The sequence below is a fragment of the Chelmon rostratus genome, chromosome 22, assembly GCF_017976325.1.
Source record: "Chelmon rostratus isolate fCheRos1 chromosome 22, fCheRos1.pri, whole genome shotgun sequence".
Taxonomy (NCBI): Eukaryota; Metazoa; Chordata; class Actinopteri; order Chaetodontiformes; family Chaetodontidae; genus Chelmon; species Chelmon rostratus.
Window position 1 is genome coordinate 10,410,390 of NC_055679.1, and position 15,738 is coordinate 10,426,127.

General features: G+C 43.3%; 2 protein-coding genes across 2 annotated transcripts; both read left to right on the forward strand.

The window, feature by feature from the left end:
• Window positions 1-1,171: 1,171 nt before the first annotated feature.
• Window positions 1,172-5,770, forward strand: LOC121626083. Its single transcript, XM_041964443.1, has 7 exons — window positions 1,172-1,251; window positions 2,826-2,933; window positions 3,072-3,128; window positions 3,218-3,376; window positions 3,722-3,881; window positions 4,290-4,390; window positions 5,606-5,770. Exons 1-7 carry the CDS (start codon window positions 1,240-1,242, stop codon window positions 5,768-5,770), a joined length of 762 nt encoding a protein of 253 aa, XP_041820377.1. The 5' UTR covers window positions 1,172-1,239.
• A 2,818-nt stretch (window positions 5,771-8,588) lies between these two features.
• On the forward strand, window positions 8,589-15,088 carry si:dkey-14d8.1 (zinc finger and SCAN domain-containing protein 12). The gene is made up of 7 exons (XM_041964015.1): window positions 8,589-8,774; window positions 9,557-9,765; window positions 10,127-10,219; window positions 10,360-10,452; window positions 10,897-11,007; window positions 11,543-11,666; window positions 11,775-15,088. The coding sequence occupies exons 1-7, from the start codon at window positions 8,750-8,752 to the stop codon at window positions 13,469-13,471; spliced, it is 2,352 nt and encodes a 783-aa protein (XP_041819949.1). The 5' UTR covers window positions 8,589-8,749; the 3' UTR covers window positions 13,472-15,088.
• The last annotated feature ends 650 nt before the right edge of the window (window positions 15,089-15,738 follow it).

The following is a 15,738-nucleotide window of genomic DNA, read 5'->3' on the forward strand; positions in this document are numbered from 1 at the left end:
TGACAGGCATGACTTTACATGCGTTTCCCTGCAAGCACCACGCTTCTTTCAGCTGAATCTCTGATTGTCGTAAGAAAAAGAGCACAGCTAAGTCACATCTGTGCATTTTGTGCTCTGTCCACGGCTGCAGACATGCAACTTGTTTATCAGCACAGGGCTGCTGGCCCGCTATCGCCCCCGTGCATGCTGGAAATGGTGTCATACGTGAGTGCGCTCGTATTAAATCAGTCATATCTGAGATGCCACCACAAACATGACATTCTATGTTAGTCACTTCAATCCGTCTCACCTGCTGATCTGACCGTGTGCCCTCCAGCACGCCCGTGTGTTTTTGTTTTGCGGGGTCCTGAGCCGTCCGGGTTATATTTAGATGTGACCTGCTTCTGGCGACCTGACTCAGCTCAGAGTGTCACGTTTTCACTTCCAGCTCCAGCAACAGTGCTCCTTCCCAGACTGCTGCGCTGCCACTTCATGAAAAGGTCATTCAGTCAGACATAAACAAAAAACACGTTACACGTTTGTTAGTGTCGATGACACTTTACTTGACCAGCATTACACGTACAAAATATTCTCACTATTGTTGGTATTATGTTCACACATCCCACACAGCCGTTATCATAAAGGTTAATCGTTTAACATTTCTAATTTCTGCTGCTTTTTTCCCCTGAGTCTTCTCCTTTGTGGCTAGCATTGATGTGATAATGGAAATCAATAATCAGTGTTTGTCATAAGAATATTATGTAACATCCACATGCTCATGCACGCAATTCAGTGACGGCAAAAGGGTATCTGGGTAAATAAGACAAAACTTGGGCAAAACGATGAAAAAATGTGCATAGGCTATGATAAAAAATAATAAAGCTCAGGACATGTCATCATCATCACCTCATTTTCACTTTCCAAACAACAGCTCAGGGAATAACCTTGACATATTCAAAGCAAAATTTTCGAGAACAAGCGCCCACTTTCTCCTGACGACCAAATTGATACGTGGGAGTTTGTGGAAAAAGTCTCAGACGGCGTCAGTGTGTGACACAGTGACTCAGCCTGTAGGCGGCCTCTCCACCGCGTCGAGAAGCCTTCACCAATCTGTCTGGAGTGAAAGCAGACTGCCAGCCCATCCTCAAGTTTCACTACACGCCTGGACATCACACACATGCACACAATGAGCTCTGTCTCTCAACGGAAAGCACTGAGTTTCATGCGCTGGATTTGAGCAACCACGGATTCTTGCTCCATATGAGGAAGAAAGTGAGTAGCAGAATGTCTGTTTTTTTCTCTTTTTAACACACATAGTTGGTCTTGTGAAAATGTGTTAGTAGTGTAGTGATGCAGCTACAGCTTATAGCTTCATTCTGACATGTGCTTGTTAAATAGCAGATTATTTATATTTGGAGTAGGAACTCTGTGATGACACAGGATGTCACTGTGTTTCCACTGTAATTTTGAGTGTGAAATTGGAAACTGACATTCATTTTTCATTCCATTTTTGGAAAAAATGCTGAAATCGTGAACTAAAAGTATAAACACTCAAATTAAATAATATTCCTCAAGTTATCTAAAAGAAATACTCACAATGAGGAATACTTCCTTTAACCGTTGCATTATTGCTGCATTAAGTTGTATTTTAATGTGTTAAGAGGTCTGCAGTGAGTGCTCCATGCACTGCTGGTGTTGCACCCTTTAACAAGGGGGAGTAAAGTGGAAGGAACCAGTTTGCTCTCACTCAATTCATTGAAAAAGGAAGATCAGCGCGTAATCCAGCTGCACGTTCGCCTCATTCTGCTGCTAGAAGTTATTTTTTACGAGAATGAAAATTCCTTCGAAGGCAGCACATTCCTGCCTGTCACACTGGCATCTCTGAAGCCTGTCCATTCATCATGTGTCAGCTCCATGGGTGTCCTGCATTTAAAATCTTGATGCCTCAATGTGGCAAAGAGTCACTGCAGATGCTCTGTTTATTATGATAAAAGGGGTAAAAAAAAAAAAAAAAAAAAGTATCTGCTGCTGATTTTTGGACTACAAATAACATTTTCATTGTTGATTAATCTGCAGAGTATTTTCTTGGTTATTCATTCATGTTGAAAGAATAGTGAAAATATGCCAAATGAGTCCAGGCTTCATTTTGCTTGTTTTGTCTCACTATCAGTCCAAAATCTGAAGATATCATATTAACTTTAATGTATGGCAAAGAAAAAACAGCAAATATTCACATTTGAGAAGCAGCAGTTTCTAGTTAAAAAAACATGATATTGAGTACTTGGGATTTTGCAGACTAATGTGAAGAAATTGTGATAATGTCTATGAGGAAGCTCATCTGAATTTTTGGTGACAAAATAAAAGCACTGAACTTTAAATCCTTTGTTTAAGAAACATATTGCGCTCCTGCAGAAGATTAACTAGATAACATAAAGCTTTAGTGAAGGATGAAATATTTGTCTGATTTATCTGCTTTAACGCAATACTTCATGCAAGAGTTTTATTCAGCAGCATGCATGTGTAGGGAGGGCATCAGGAACACCACCCCTGCCTGGTTTCAGAACATGCGGGTGGGGAAAATGATTGCTCTTCCTATACATGGATGCAGTCGTGGCACCCTTGAGCAAGGCACCATGAGTGTCAGTGTGGTTTCACTGGTCAGCTTCCAGGTGTGCACGTACAACTGGATTCGTATAACTCAGGTCACAAATAAATATATTAATATATTATATTAAATATCTTCTTCTTTTCATTGGTAAACTACAATAAATAGAGTTTATTATATACCTGATGTACTGTACAAACACTGAATGTTTATATTATATGTGAACTTTCTTGTCCTTCAGATCTTGAAAGCACCTTGTCTCCTCTTGAGTCTCTTCACAAGTTTGAATCTCTGCTCCGGAAAATTTGGGACACCGATAACTGATGATGTGAGCAAGCTGTCGTTATTGGTGAGATTACAGAGTCGCTACAGGCTCGACGCATATCACATTCATACATCACATTTGTATTTTTACCACATGATCCTCTGGTACGTGCTCTGTATGCTGAGACTCTGAGATCACTTACGTCTCATCTCTCCACTGTAGAAGCAGAATATCCCCTCTGATTATGAGATTCCTGTTAGTTACATTCCCAAAGAAGCGGTATGTATGAGCAGAAACAACATGAAACAGTCAAATACAAGTGGAGGAAACTGGTTTTGATACTGAATGAGGGATGTTAATATCTCCAGGCTGGCACGTGCTGGGTGGTGTTAAATATCTATCCTTTGGAGCAAAGTCTTCGGAAGCTGGCCAACATGTTTGGTGCCATCTCCTCCAACAGAGAAGGCATAATTGTCTTCATCGCCATGCTGAAGAGTTTACGCTTCACCTTTGATCACGAGGAACTGGTGAGTAATCAGCAAGACATTAATGTCGTCACTGTGCAATTGCCTGCAAGAATAATATGCATATTTGGAGATATTTGTAATTATAATTTAATCATTTGAATTCTTCTGTGACAGCATAGTGTGGAAAATCTGAGTATTTATCAAGCACATTTTACATCATGAGCTCATTACGTGCTTTGCAGAGCGAGTAAAAGGACAAATCTGAAACGCGGATTGTGCAAATAAGCACTGCAGCTCACTTTCAGGGAGGAGGACGGGATATTATGGGCATTTAGGGGCTGTTTTGCACGTTTAATTGCGTTGTTGAGTTATTTCAGGATTGCTTGTTGTTGTCTGATCCCCCAGGAAACGGCGATGCAAGTCTTCCAGTGTCACTATCGTGAAGGGAGCTTAATGTCTGGTCTTTACTTTGACTACATCAAAGACATCTTACATGCCGCCTCTCAAGGAACATCCGGCTTCTCGTGCAAGCCGCCGCCGTGCCTTAATCCACAACAAACACCAGGTACATCATTCATTTGCTTTTTTTTTAATGGATGCCTGAAAAAAACCAAAGCATCTTAGGAGCCTATTAGTGGGCAGATATTGATTTGGGGGGTCAAGGAGACACAGCTGCAGACAGGAATCAGATATGTAACCTCGCACTCGCAGCCAATACAGGTAATTAAAGGAATTACATGATCAAAAGCTGCATTAAAAGCAAGTCTCATCCCTGCTGAGTACGTCTGACGTCTCAAAGGGGAGCCAAAGTGAGGAAACACTGCACATACACTTGTAGCCAAGCCTGAATCCCACCAGACTCCTCTCGACCAGGTCAATAAATAAACGTCAAGAGGACTGACCCACTATCAGATCAGATTTCTGAAGCGTAACTGTGGTCAGTAAAATTTCCAATAATGCTTCCTTCATCCAGGGGGTCAGGAGGAGGGCCGAGAGTACAGCTGGTCGAAGAGGATCCCCTTGCTTCTGGCTCTCATCCCCTTCACAGCTTGTGTTGTTATCCTACTGTGGCTGGTAAGCAAGTGAGCCAACTCGATGTGGGCTAACGACTATTGCTGCTACATGAAAATGGATTTTAAATCGTCTTTATGACACAAGGAGTACAGAGACACACCGTGCATTTCCTTACTTTTTCCTAATAGCAGCGTCATAACATAACATCAATTTTAATTTGTCCAATACTTAAAAACTAATCACATTCCCATCACTTATACTTACTGCTAATTAGATGCTAGCTTTAACAACATGCTCCATATTCCTAGACCGTTATTTGTACATTACCACTTTACAAAAATGTATTGCTACACAGCTGTTACAAATTGCACATTAATGCTCATACAGTACATCCTTTACACAGCTACAAATGTTAGTTAGCCATTTTCTATATTTATTTTGTGGTCAGAGTTACTCATCAAATGTTAGCGTGCTAACACGCTAAACCAAGATGGCAAACATGGTAAACATTCCTGCTAAATGTGTTCTATGCTAACGCAGCATGTTAGCAAGCGTTAGCATGTTGATGTTAGCATTTAGCTGGACGCCTCACAGAGCAGCTAGCATGGCTGTGGGCTCTCGTCAAAAGACAGTTCAGCTTTTCTCCTGCTGGTGTAAAAGCTGCCTTTCTGCTCCTTTACTGCTCGCACAGTTTTCACATTATTCAGGCAGATAATTGCATGTATGTATAAAGGGTCAACAATGTCAAACTCAAGAGGCATGAATGGTTTCTACCACAGTGAGTTGCAGCTTCTAAGACTTGCCATTTCCAGCATGGTCTTCATGTTTCCATCTCGTCAAGAGTGAATTCAGCTGGGAGTCATTTCATAATTATTTATTCAGAGAGGAAGACATCTTGGGTTGTCTGTACACCCAAATGCTTCTGTTGCCTTTTACCTACTATGAGAAACCTGAAAAAAAAAAGAAAAAAAAGACGGCTTTGGTCGTAAGTTTTCCATCAGCTGCGCTGAGTCTTGTGCCTTTTCCTGTCTGCGGGTTAGTCTAATAAAGCCCAGATGATAATGTGCCTTCATTTTCGTGAGCACTTCCAGGAAGGCAATTCTTGCAAAGTTAACAACTGTTCATCAAATATTCAGGAGTACTTTGAGGCTCCATTATCACCTAATGTCATGATGTCCGCTTTGGAGATTTACCATCTGTCATCATAGAAAACGGGATGAAAGAACACTGTTTCGGGCGCGAGTGTGATTTTGCATCTTTCTTTGTTATTTTTAGGCGAAGTCTGGAAGGCGTTTACCAGTCTGCAACATTGAAAACGGCCAAATGGCACCTTCTGACATGATCCCAACTGTGTCTGTCTCCATCCCACTTCAAACACTCACCCACGCTGCTGACACTCAGCCAGTGGGGGAGGCAATCCCTGAACACGAGAGTGGATGAGGCATGAGTAATAGAGAGGGGAAATCTGGACAGCAGTACAACAACTCACTCTCCAGGTCGTTCTGCTTGTTGGCAGGAGGAGCCTGCTGGATAAAACAGTGTGGTCTGACACTCTTCCTCTGCTTTCATGGACCTGAGCTACGAGAGAAAACTCACCTGCCCTGAAGGCGAGCGCATCACAACGTTCCTCAGGCACTTCTAGCACTTAACCATCCAAGGAGGTTGTTTGGGACCAGAGGAAGAACTCTCCACACAGTGGTTGGTTATCTGCCAGAATGGCTGGTGGACTCCATTGGCCAGCGTTAGCAGCATTTGGCTTCGGCCTTCTCTGAGCATATCAAGATGATGTTTTCGTTCCTGCCACTCTGAACTGGAGCCTCAAATCAAAATGACATCGCACTGTTTGGAGGACGTCATTTCCTTCTGAGATGTGACCCCCGTCTGCAATGTTTTGGTTGTGACCTGATGGTCGCAGAGACTGTCCTGTCACTGCTGTAGAGTCACCAGTCAACACACTCAATCCCAACCTGCTCATAATGTCTACTGAAATGCATTAGGGTTGTAATGCATTCCTGCATCCCTGCGTTTAGCCCAGGCATGTCCAAACTATTCCACAAAGGGCCATGTGGCTGCAGGTGTTTGTGGCTGCAGGTGACCTAATGATCAGCTGTAAACTGAGGTCAGCTGAGCAAATGAGTCCAGCCTGTTGTGCTCCTCCTTGGTTGGAATGAAAACCTGCAGCCACACGGCCCTTTACGGAATAGTTTGGACATGCCTGCTTTAGCCAAACAGCTGAAATGCATCACCAGTGAAAGGCGGATTGAAGAAGCTACATTTGATCTACTGCAGCTTGTTGTTGACGTTATTCTGATCTGTGATCTGACACAAATTGCCAACCTGCTGGTCGCAAACAACACGCCAAGCAGCTCAACAAGCGACCTACTTTGTGTATCAAAGATCTGACCAGATGGCAGATAGCCATCGCCAGAGGCACTTTGAATCCCGTCATTGTATTTCAAAGCTGTTGCCCAGTGATCTATAGCTGCTGCCTGGCCCCAGTGAGTGTGTTAGAGTTTTTAATGCCTTATTCACTGAGTCAATCGTGTTCAGTCATGAGAACATGACTCCCCGGGTGTGAGCGCTCTTGTGCTGTATGTGTCAGAGGGGAGGGAGCGAAAGACAGGACAGGCAGGACGAAGGAAAGCGAGGGAGATAGGGATAGATAGATGGACGGACGGATGAGCTCAGTGAGAAGCATAAGGAGGGCTTGTTCTCGTCACAAAAGAACTGGCCGTAGGCTGGAGGAAATACCAGTTACAAACACGACTGATGTCGGCAGATCCCCATGAATCAACAGGAAAAGAATCTCTGCAGACCGCAGGCCATGTAGCCTCATCTACACAGGATTGTTAGTATTTCAATAACAGTTTTCTGTATTCTAATGATTTACTTCCAAAACACATGACTGAAATATGGAAAGACATACCTTTATTAACATAAGGTCTACAACTTGTGTGTTTTATTCTGGTGACCAATATGTATCATTTTCTTTTTTGTTTTTTTTGTGAAAATGTGTATTTGTATTGTATGTGAGATGTTTAAGTTATTTTGTTACAAGATAAATCACTTATGAAATGTAATGAACTTTTTCTACAAGTGTAATGTTGCAAATGCGAAATAGACCAATTCAAGTTGTGAATGTACAGAGGGTAGACAAAATACTGTGACAACACATAACTCTGAAGAAACTAAACCACTACTGCAAAGTGCATTACAGCGGTGGGTCGTGTAGTTGGATGCCAGTAGCTGTATTTCTCTTTGTTGTCACGATGTCAAAGACTTTGACTGAAGTTTGGTTGACTGGACCTCTTTTAACCTTGTTGTCAGTTATCTGTTATCTGTTGTTTTGATAACTGACATAGAAAAGTGCTGGTTGTCACGTGTCTGTTCATGTCTGGCTGATTGGCATGCCTCTGAATACCATAGGACCCACATATGTAGCACTTTATGACAGTGATTTGGTCAATGTACTTTTTAATTAAATGTTTTATGTGGAAACATTATTTTGTCCACCCCCTGCTAATGGCCCATGAGCAAAATCCTGTTGTCAATATTATATGTATATTCTGAGACTATTGGTTAGCAATGTAAAATATAGATATTGGTGCAGCTTATTAATGTTGTAGTAACAGTTCACCACTCAACTTCAAAAAGATTGTTCATAAAAGATCCCCATTCATGGTTTTTAAAGACAAATAATGTGACTTTCTCACTCGCATTTCAGAGCAGAGCTCATACATTAATGTAGAACTTTGTCATCAACTCAGGCCTCCCTGTTCTCTGATGTAGTTTCTAACACACACAAATTCACAGACAGGGGTTTTGATGCATTTTTCCATTGCCATGGTTATTGATTGCACAAACAGTAATAGCACAAATAAAATGTTTTGCAGATTAAACTTCTGATAATAAAATTGCATTTGTGGTTATCATGCATTACAAGGAACTGTGCTTTTGATCTCCTAATGCTGTATAGCCTCTGTTTTCACTGGGCATTTGACAGCAGTTTTATCTTGTTTTTGGTGAAAATGAATTTTGACATGCAGAAAGATTAAGTATATACATCAAAGTCTTCAACATCTATCATTGTTAACATAAACAGGGACCATAACCACCATAATTCACATGACCAATGCTCATTTGCTTTCCAGTGGCGTTTGTTCCTTCGTTCCTTCGTTCCGAGCAACCCCAAACGACGGTGCTTTTATTTTATATAGAAATATCCGCCGGAAATACTCAGACTTTTGTTTTGGAAAGCCGCTGCACAGCGGTCGCCATTATTCTTCCTGGCTTGACGGTCGGAAGAAAGACGGTTAAATACTTTTAAACATAATATTCTGTGGTAAAGTGCAACATTGACAGCCTATTTGTGCAGCCGGTTGATTCACTCATGAATTAGGGACCCATCGTGAGGACAGAATGGAGAAACGATCCGGTACTACAGGTAGGTAGCTAAGCTAACGTTATCAAGCTAACAGTAGCTGCCGCCTTGAATGGTGGTCGGTGTACGACATGCAGCGTACGCCATCTGTTGCAGTAAACTGACTGATTTTAAGCTCAGGACAACATGCGCGTAGGAAGGTTTTGTCAGGTATTTTGGCGATGTTTGGTGGTTAGCCAGCTAACAAGCTTTAGCGGGGACTGCCCGGGCTGCTTGATTTCAATGAAACCATCCTTCCCTCCAGGATGTCCCGATCGGCTGCTTCATCGCGTAATATCGACTGTGATGATCGCCATAAACACTAATATGCCTCTCACGCCATCTGCCTAAAGTTTGAATCTAACTCTGCTGCAGTTTGGCGGTCATTTTCTTCACGACTGCACATGCACACGCAAACGTGCACACGCCCATCCCCTCTGCGGTTATCAAAGCATGCCGTCAGCGCTGCAGCGCCCCCTATAGCAGTTTCTGGCTCCACCTGCAAAATCCAGTTCTGCTGTTGATCGATTTGTATTAAATCCGTGCATTTTTACAAACCCGTCGGTCCTTAGTATAAACACCGAGAGAGGGTGAGAAACACAGTATAAAACACAAAGCACACTAGTTAAAACAGTTATGGGTATATGTGCTCATGGTAGCTTTTCATCACAAAGCATTGTGGAGAGACGCAGTTGCAGGTGGTGAACAAATAGAAGATCAGTAGACCTGCTGACATAAAACTTCAAACATGCTGCAGGGGTTTCACACATGCTAACACAAAATCTACTCTGTTCTGTTCTGCACAGGTGTTGGAGGTGCCCTTCCCCTGGCCTCCCTTCGTTTGATGGCCTCCCCACTGCAGCTGACATACTCATATATATGGCAGGTCATACGGCAGAGGAACGTGAAGCTGTACGGGAAAGTGGAGGAGTTTGTCACCATGGTGACGCAGACCGTTCCTGAGCTCCTGAGTTTCAAGCAGACTGCCCAGCTCGTCTTGGGGTTGAGAGCAAGGGTGAGAGTTTATTCTCTACCGTGTGTGTGTGTGTGTGTGTGTGTGTGTGTGTGTGTGTGTGTGTGCGCACGCACACACACCAAAAGGGAGACTGGAGTTCACACAAGCTGCAGATACCAGTACAGCAAACTGGATAGAGATAAAACCAGTCAGTGATCCAAACTTGCAAGGGTCAGAGCTCAGCGTCATGTACAAAAACTGGTTAACACTTTGTCCATCTGCTGCTAAAATGCCATTTATTCCTTAAGATTTGCACCTTAGGTTTACTGAACATGAAAGTGGATGTTCACACCACACTGTGTTTGTGTCTGATTTATGGTATGGTTTTCCTTATGACTATAATCTCTGTCTTGTACTGCAGATCATTTTGGATTTACTTCACAAAGAGGGCCCACCCGATGCCAGGGCTATTCAAACGCTCATAAATAAGTTGAAGGTGTCTGCATCTTCAGGGGTAAGAATTGGAACTTTTTTCTGAGAAACATACGGTACACTCTTTAAACACAGCTTGTGTTTATTTTGATTCAGCACACTAGACTCTAGGATACCAATGTGTGAATTTAACCTGAGTTAAAGTGTTTCCTGTGTTTACAGAAGGACTCAGAAGTGGAGAAATCTCAAACAAACTTCATGGTGCTGGTCCAGAATCTGCTTAAAAACCCTGCAGAGAGGAAGCGCTTCTTCCAGGTGTCGTCAACTGTCTTAATGTGATAGTAAACAGTTTGCAGTGTTTGGTTGTCATCACAAAAAGGATTTTTTTAAATGCACGCTTGCAGCTCATTTAGATGTAGTAACAGATGCTTTTTTCCTGCCTAATTGACAGTATGTGCAAAATTGTCAGTTTCGCCAATGTCACAACACAGCTGTATTCACTAACCTGTGTTTTTGATTATTTTGTGTGACGATGCTCTGAACATACAATAATGATTTTATCTGCAGCACAGCTGCTTGGCAATGACATCTGGAGAGCATAGTGTTAACTACCACAATCAGATCTCGCTCTGTGTAAATGAGACCAACTGTACCATGAATTTGGATGCATTAAAACTGTGCATGTGGCGATATAACAAATTGAATTCATACATCACAGGTTAAAAGCTGTTAAACTGATACATTTTCCTCTCTCTGCAGGAAGTGTTCCCTGTTCAGTATGGCACAAAGTTTGACACAGCGCTGCAGGCTCTGACTGCAGGTCTGGTGTGCAAACTGGAGCAACTTCTTCCTGTTCCCAATCTCTCGCAGGTACGCTCATGTGCCGTCATTGCGTTTTGACATTTACCCTAGTCAGCGACAGCTAGGAGGGCTACTGGTTTCTGACAGGAAGTGCCTTTTTTCTGGTTGGCCCTGATTTAATACCTAAAATGCTTGAGCAAGGCACAGAGTTACTCCCAGCTCCATGGGTGTTCTGCATTTGATGTTCATGAGCAGGCCAAAACAACAGCAGAATCCAGTAGTTAATTAATAACACACATTACAGTATCTTAGCACATTTTTAGATTCTCTGCTGGGGTCAATTCTATACTTCTCTGGATGCTTTAAGCCTTCTTGAAACATAGCTCTAAGTATATTAAAACAATGTAAGAGTTAAGTGTTAAGTCTCATTGACTGGACCAATTTCAGATATTTTAAGGCCAGACTTAAACATATTTTACATAATGTGATTGAAAAAATAGAAACTTCAGAACAATGAAGACATTAAAATGTGAACCTAAGAAGTCACATAAAATCTATCATGCAAATTCATTTGTTATTTCCATTTCCTGCCTCTTAACCTCAGCTTGGTACCATGATCTCAACGGAGCCCACTGTCCTGGAGGCGTGTGGAGGCTTCATCCCTGAATCCAGCGACCTGAAGACTCTCCTCCTCCACCAGCAGGCCAAGGGACTCCTCGGTGTTAAGGGTATACATAGTTTGTTTGTATGAGCATACAGTATGAAAAATTACAGAAAATCAAAAATCATTAAATAGAGCGGCAATGAAGTTGACAAAGTCTTCTCCATTTATGCAGCGACCATCTCGTCCTCGGTGGGCGACTGCGTGCTCTCTTCGCTCGCCTTCCGTTCCAAACCAGCCGAGCCACCAGCACGGCCAGAATCACCAAAGCAATTAAAGGTCACCCTCAGTGAAACGAGCCCAGCTTCTCTCAGTGACGCAGAAGACTTGGGAGTGATGTCAGATGAGTCCGACAGCCCAGCAGCCCCTGCTACTGGACCGCAGAGAAGAGGGCGATACACTCAGAAAACAGCTGATGCCAGTGCTGCCAAAGAAAAGAGCACGACAACAAGACAGACAGCTCAGACAGAGAATTTGGTGCAGGAGAAGAGTTGCACACAAGAACAGCCTGCCACAACTCAGCAAAACAGAGATGAAAATGAAGCACCAGCAGGACCAGAGAAACCAGATGTACAGCGGGAGGTGCCCCTGAAATCAATCCCCTTCAGGGTAGTTCAGATGGCGATCAAAAGTCCTTCCACCATACAGAATGCAGGCAATGCTGCCCCAAAAGACGGCCAAAAGCCCCAGACTCAGCGAGTCACATTACATCAGTGGGTGTCACAGATTGCCACTAACTCGCTCTCACTCCCAGTCCTGCCGCCCCTTCCTCCACCCAGGTTGAGCACAGGGGATGACATGACGCCAAGCATCAGAAGAAAAAAGCAAATTAGGCCTCCAGCTGACAGATTCAATTGCGGTGTGTGCGACAAGAGCTTCCCTTACCAGTCCAAGCTAATGGACCACGAGCGCATTCATACCGGAGAGAAGCCGTTCATTTGCACAGCGTGCAACAAAAGCTTCCGAACGCAGGCCTTCCTCAACAACCACCTGAAGACCCACAGCACCATGCGCCCTTACGCCTGTGGCCAGTGCGGCAAGTGTTTCACCAAATTGCAGAGCTTGACGAAGCACATGCTGGCCCACAGCGGCCAAAAGCCCTTCTACTGCAACATCTGCAACAAGGGCTTCACCCAGTCCACCTACTTCAAAAGACACATGGAGTGCCACACGAGCCAGATGACGTTCCCCTGCAAGCACTGCACGAAAAGCTTCCCAACAGCATTCAAGCTGTCCAACCACGAGCGCTGGCACACCAGAGATCGCCCTCACATGTGCGAGCGTTGCGGGAAGAGATTCCTCGTCCCCAGCCTGTTGAAGAGACACATGGGCTACCACATCGGCGACCGCCAGTATCTCTGCTCCCAGTGCGGAAAGACCTTTGTCTATTTGTCTGACCTGAAGAGGCACCAGCAAGACCACGTGCCCAAAGCTAAGATCCCGTGCCCCATTTGCCAGAAGAAGTTCTCGAGCAAGTACTGCCTGAGGGTTCACCTGAGGATCCACACCAGAGAGAGACCCTACCGGTGCTCCATATGCGAGAAGAGCTTCACTCAGGTCGGGAATTTGAAGGTCCACATCAGGTTACACACCAACGAGCGCCCGTTCAGCTGCGACGTGTGCGGGAAGACGTACAAGCTGGCGTCCCATCTGAACGTCCACAAAAGGACTCACACGTGCAAGAAGCCCTGGACGTGTGACACCTGCGGGAAGGGATTCTCCGTCCCTGGCCTCCTGAAGAAGCACGAGCAGCTGCATACGAGGGACGCTAACCCTGACTTCTCTGGTAAACGGAGACACAGGGGTAAGCACAAGAAGCACTCCCTCAAGAGGAAGTATGATGAGGAAGACGAGGGTAGCGATGATTATTAATCAAAGAAACATTTTGTAATCAATAAGGATGCTCTGAGTAGAGGTTTCAGGGCTGATGCTGATCACTCGTAGCAGTTTATCACCCACAATTAAAATCGGCTTATTCAGAAAACGACTGCGTAAGAGATCCTTTGAAAGGTGTAGTTTTTAAAGTTTTCAAGTTTTTTCAAACCTTGTGATGGGGGTCAAGTCAACCAGTAGTGAAAGCACATTTTGAATGATGTTATTTTTTTCTGATCAGCAAATTTAAAGACTATCAATTTGAGTTAGGGTGGGTATTGGTTGGCTCCAGTTGTCGTAACTAGGTCATGTGACAAACTGAAGTTCCCCTAAGCTCTTTTGCAAGAGCTGCGAGGGTGGCTTTACAGAAATTTGATCATTTTCTGATCTCTTTTGGAGCTAAACGCTGGTAATTATTTTAGTTACAAAAAACTTATGGTGGGTTGAAGAAATGCTATTTTCCAAATATTGTGCTTTTCAAGAGGCTACCTAAATATAGCCAACATTTGAGAGAAGCGCATCATGCAAACGATAGGATAAAAGTACTTTCTTGTGACTGTAGATAATTTTCTATAATAATGTAATAAAACTTTGTAGTGTGTCCATCGAACCCTCAAGGTTAAGACTTGGACGTTTTGAGTGTAGCCCCGAATATTAATGTTCAATGTAAGCCTACTGCCAGATTGACAATTCTCTGCTAACCTTTTCCTCTACTTCCTCTACCGATCGCATTTACCATTGCTGTGCTGCTCGCTGCCTCGCTCGCTCAACAACACACACCCAACAACGTTCTTTAAAGGAGCTACGCTGCAGCACCACACTGCATGAACCGTATCGGATGGGCGTGAGAGTGGGTGAAAGGAACGCTTTTAATGTTCCCATAAACTAACCTCAACATCAATACGTTCAGCTGTTTTTCCCGCTCCAGTCAAGAGAGGTTTGATAAAAGCAGTTGTGGTGTATTTTGTTTCTGCTCAGAGCAAATATTAGTCACTAACAGCTGCTGATATTTTTAACATCACAAGTGATAATCTGGAAAATAAACAGTTTTTGGAAGGACACATAATTTTTCAATGTTTAAGACAAGTACTTGTAAATAAGGTGCCATAAACAAAAGCATCAGGGCTTGTTTATAAGAATATACAGTATATGTACTCTCTGGGGGCTCTGCAGAGGTCTCCCCCACATGTCCTCAGATCTTAGAACTGCCCCTGATAGTGTTACTAGGAAATATTTTATCTTTGTTCCTGTATAATTGTGGAAATTGCAGTGATTCAAAACTACTTTTACCACGCTCTTTTTTTATGTAAAAATGAACAACAACAACAAAAAAACATTACCCTGCTTTTGTTTTAGAGTAAAAATAGTCTGATTTGTAGTAGGATTTCACTTTTTACCAGCAGTAGACACAGTATTGTCCTCTAACGGTGTTGAATTAACACAAGAAAACACTGAGATATTTAATTTAGGGTGGACATAATAAACATGGAAATGTGTGATGAGGTTGTGCTTGTCTTTCCAATTACTTATCCTACTGTGAGCAGCCGTGTATATAAGCCATTAAGTACTTGTTCTCAATATCTCTTGTTTTTGATTTTTGCAATAAAAGAAATACTCATGGCAAAGGACTGTTGTCTTGCTGTTTTTTCTTGTCTTGTGAATTTCTTTTTTATTCTTAGTCCACTTCAGTCTTGATTAAACTGCCCATCATGAGCCCGGAAATGGGACCTAAACAGAGGTTTGTGTGTTTCAGCAGCAGAACGATAGCTGCCGTATTTGAAAGTATATAACCGTGAAACGTGGACGTTTTCGGAATTTCATGTACTAAATAGGCGGCATTTGGCGAGACCAGTAAGAATATAATGGCCCTTATCCACTGGCCCGGTACGGAACACCTCTTCCCTGCTATGCGAGCCAAGCCGGTCTCGCATGTTCAGGTCCATCTTCCTGGCTCAGGGCTCAGGCGCCGTCTCCACCCCCAGCCGAGCTGTATCTCGGTAACGGTCGTCCGATTGGCTCAAATTATGTGACGTCACCGAAGCGGAAGGCGTGCCATTTTGAACAAAACAAAACAAAATGTAGAGATGTGGAAGTGTACAGGCAAGTGTCAGGTGAACTGGCCGCCATGGGGCAGAGTCGCGGAGTGAAGCAGTGCAGGTTGAAGATAAAGAAGCTTAGAAACTAGAATACAGGAAATATAAATGGGATAAAGGAACAACTTTCAGGTTATACGTCGCCATGGACACGTCATGAGTGAAAGATCAGCT

What these genes read in the sequence shown, in the direction of transcription:
- si:dkey-14d8.1 (XM_041964015.1), top strand. Translation starts at nt 8,750, where the DNA reads ATGGAGAAACGATCCGGTACTACAG. An exon ending in TCTTGGGGTTGAGAGCAAGG is followed by an intron (nt 9,766 to 10,126) that starts GTGAGAGTTTAT and finishes CTTGTACTGCAG; the next exon opens with ATCATTTTGGATTTACTTCA. An exon ending in AGAGGAAGCGCTTCTTCCAG is followed by an intron (nt 10,453 to 10,896) that starts GTGTCGTCAACT and finishes CTCTCTCTGCAG; the next exon opens with GAAGTGTTCCCTGTTCAGTA.
- LOC121626083 (XM_041964443.1), top strand. An exon ending in TGAGCAAGCTGTCGTTATTG is followed by an intron (nt 2,934 to 3,071) that starts GTGAGATTACAG and finishes TCTCCACTGTAG; the next exon opens with AAGCAGAATATCCCCTCTGA. An exon ending in TAATCCACAACAAACACCAG is followed by an intron (nt 3,882 to 4,289) that starts GTACATCATTCA and finishes TCCTTCATCCAG; the next exon opens with GGGGTCAGGAGGAGGGCCGA.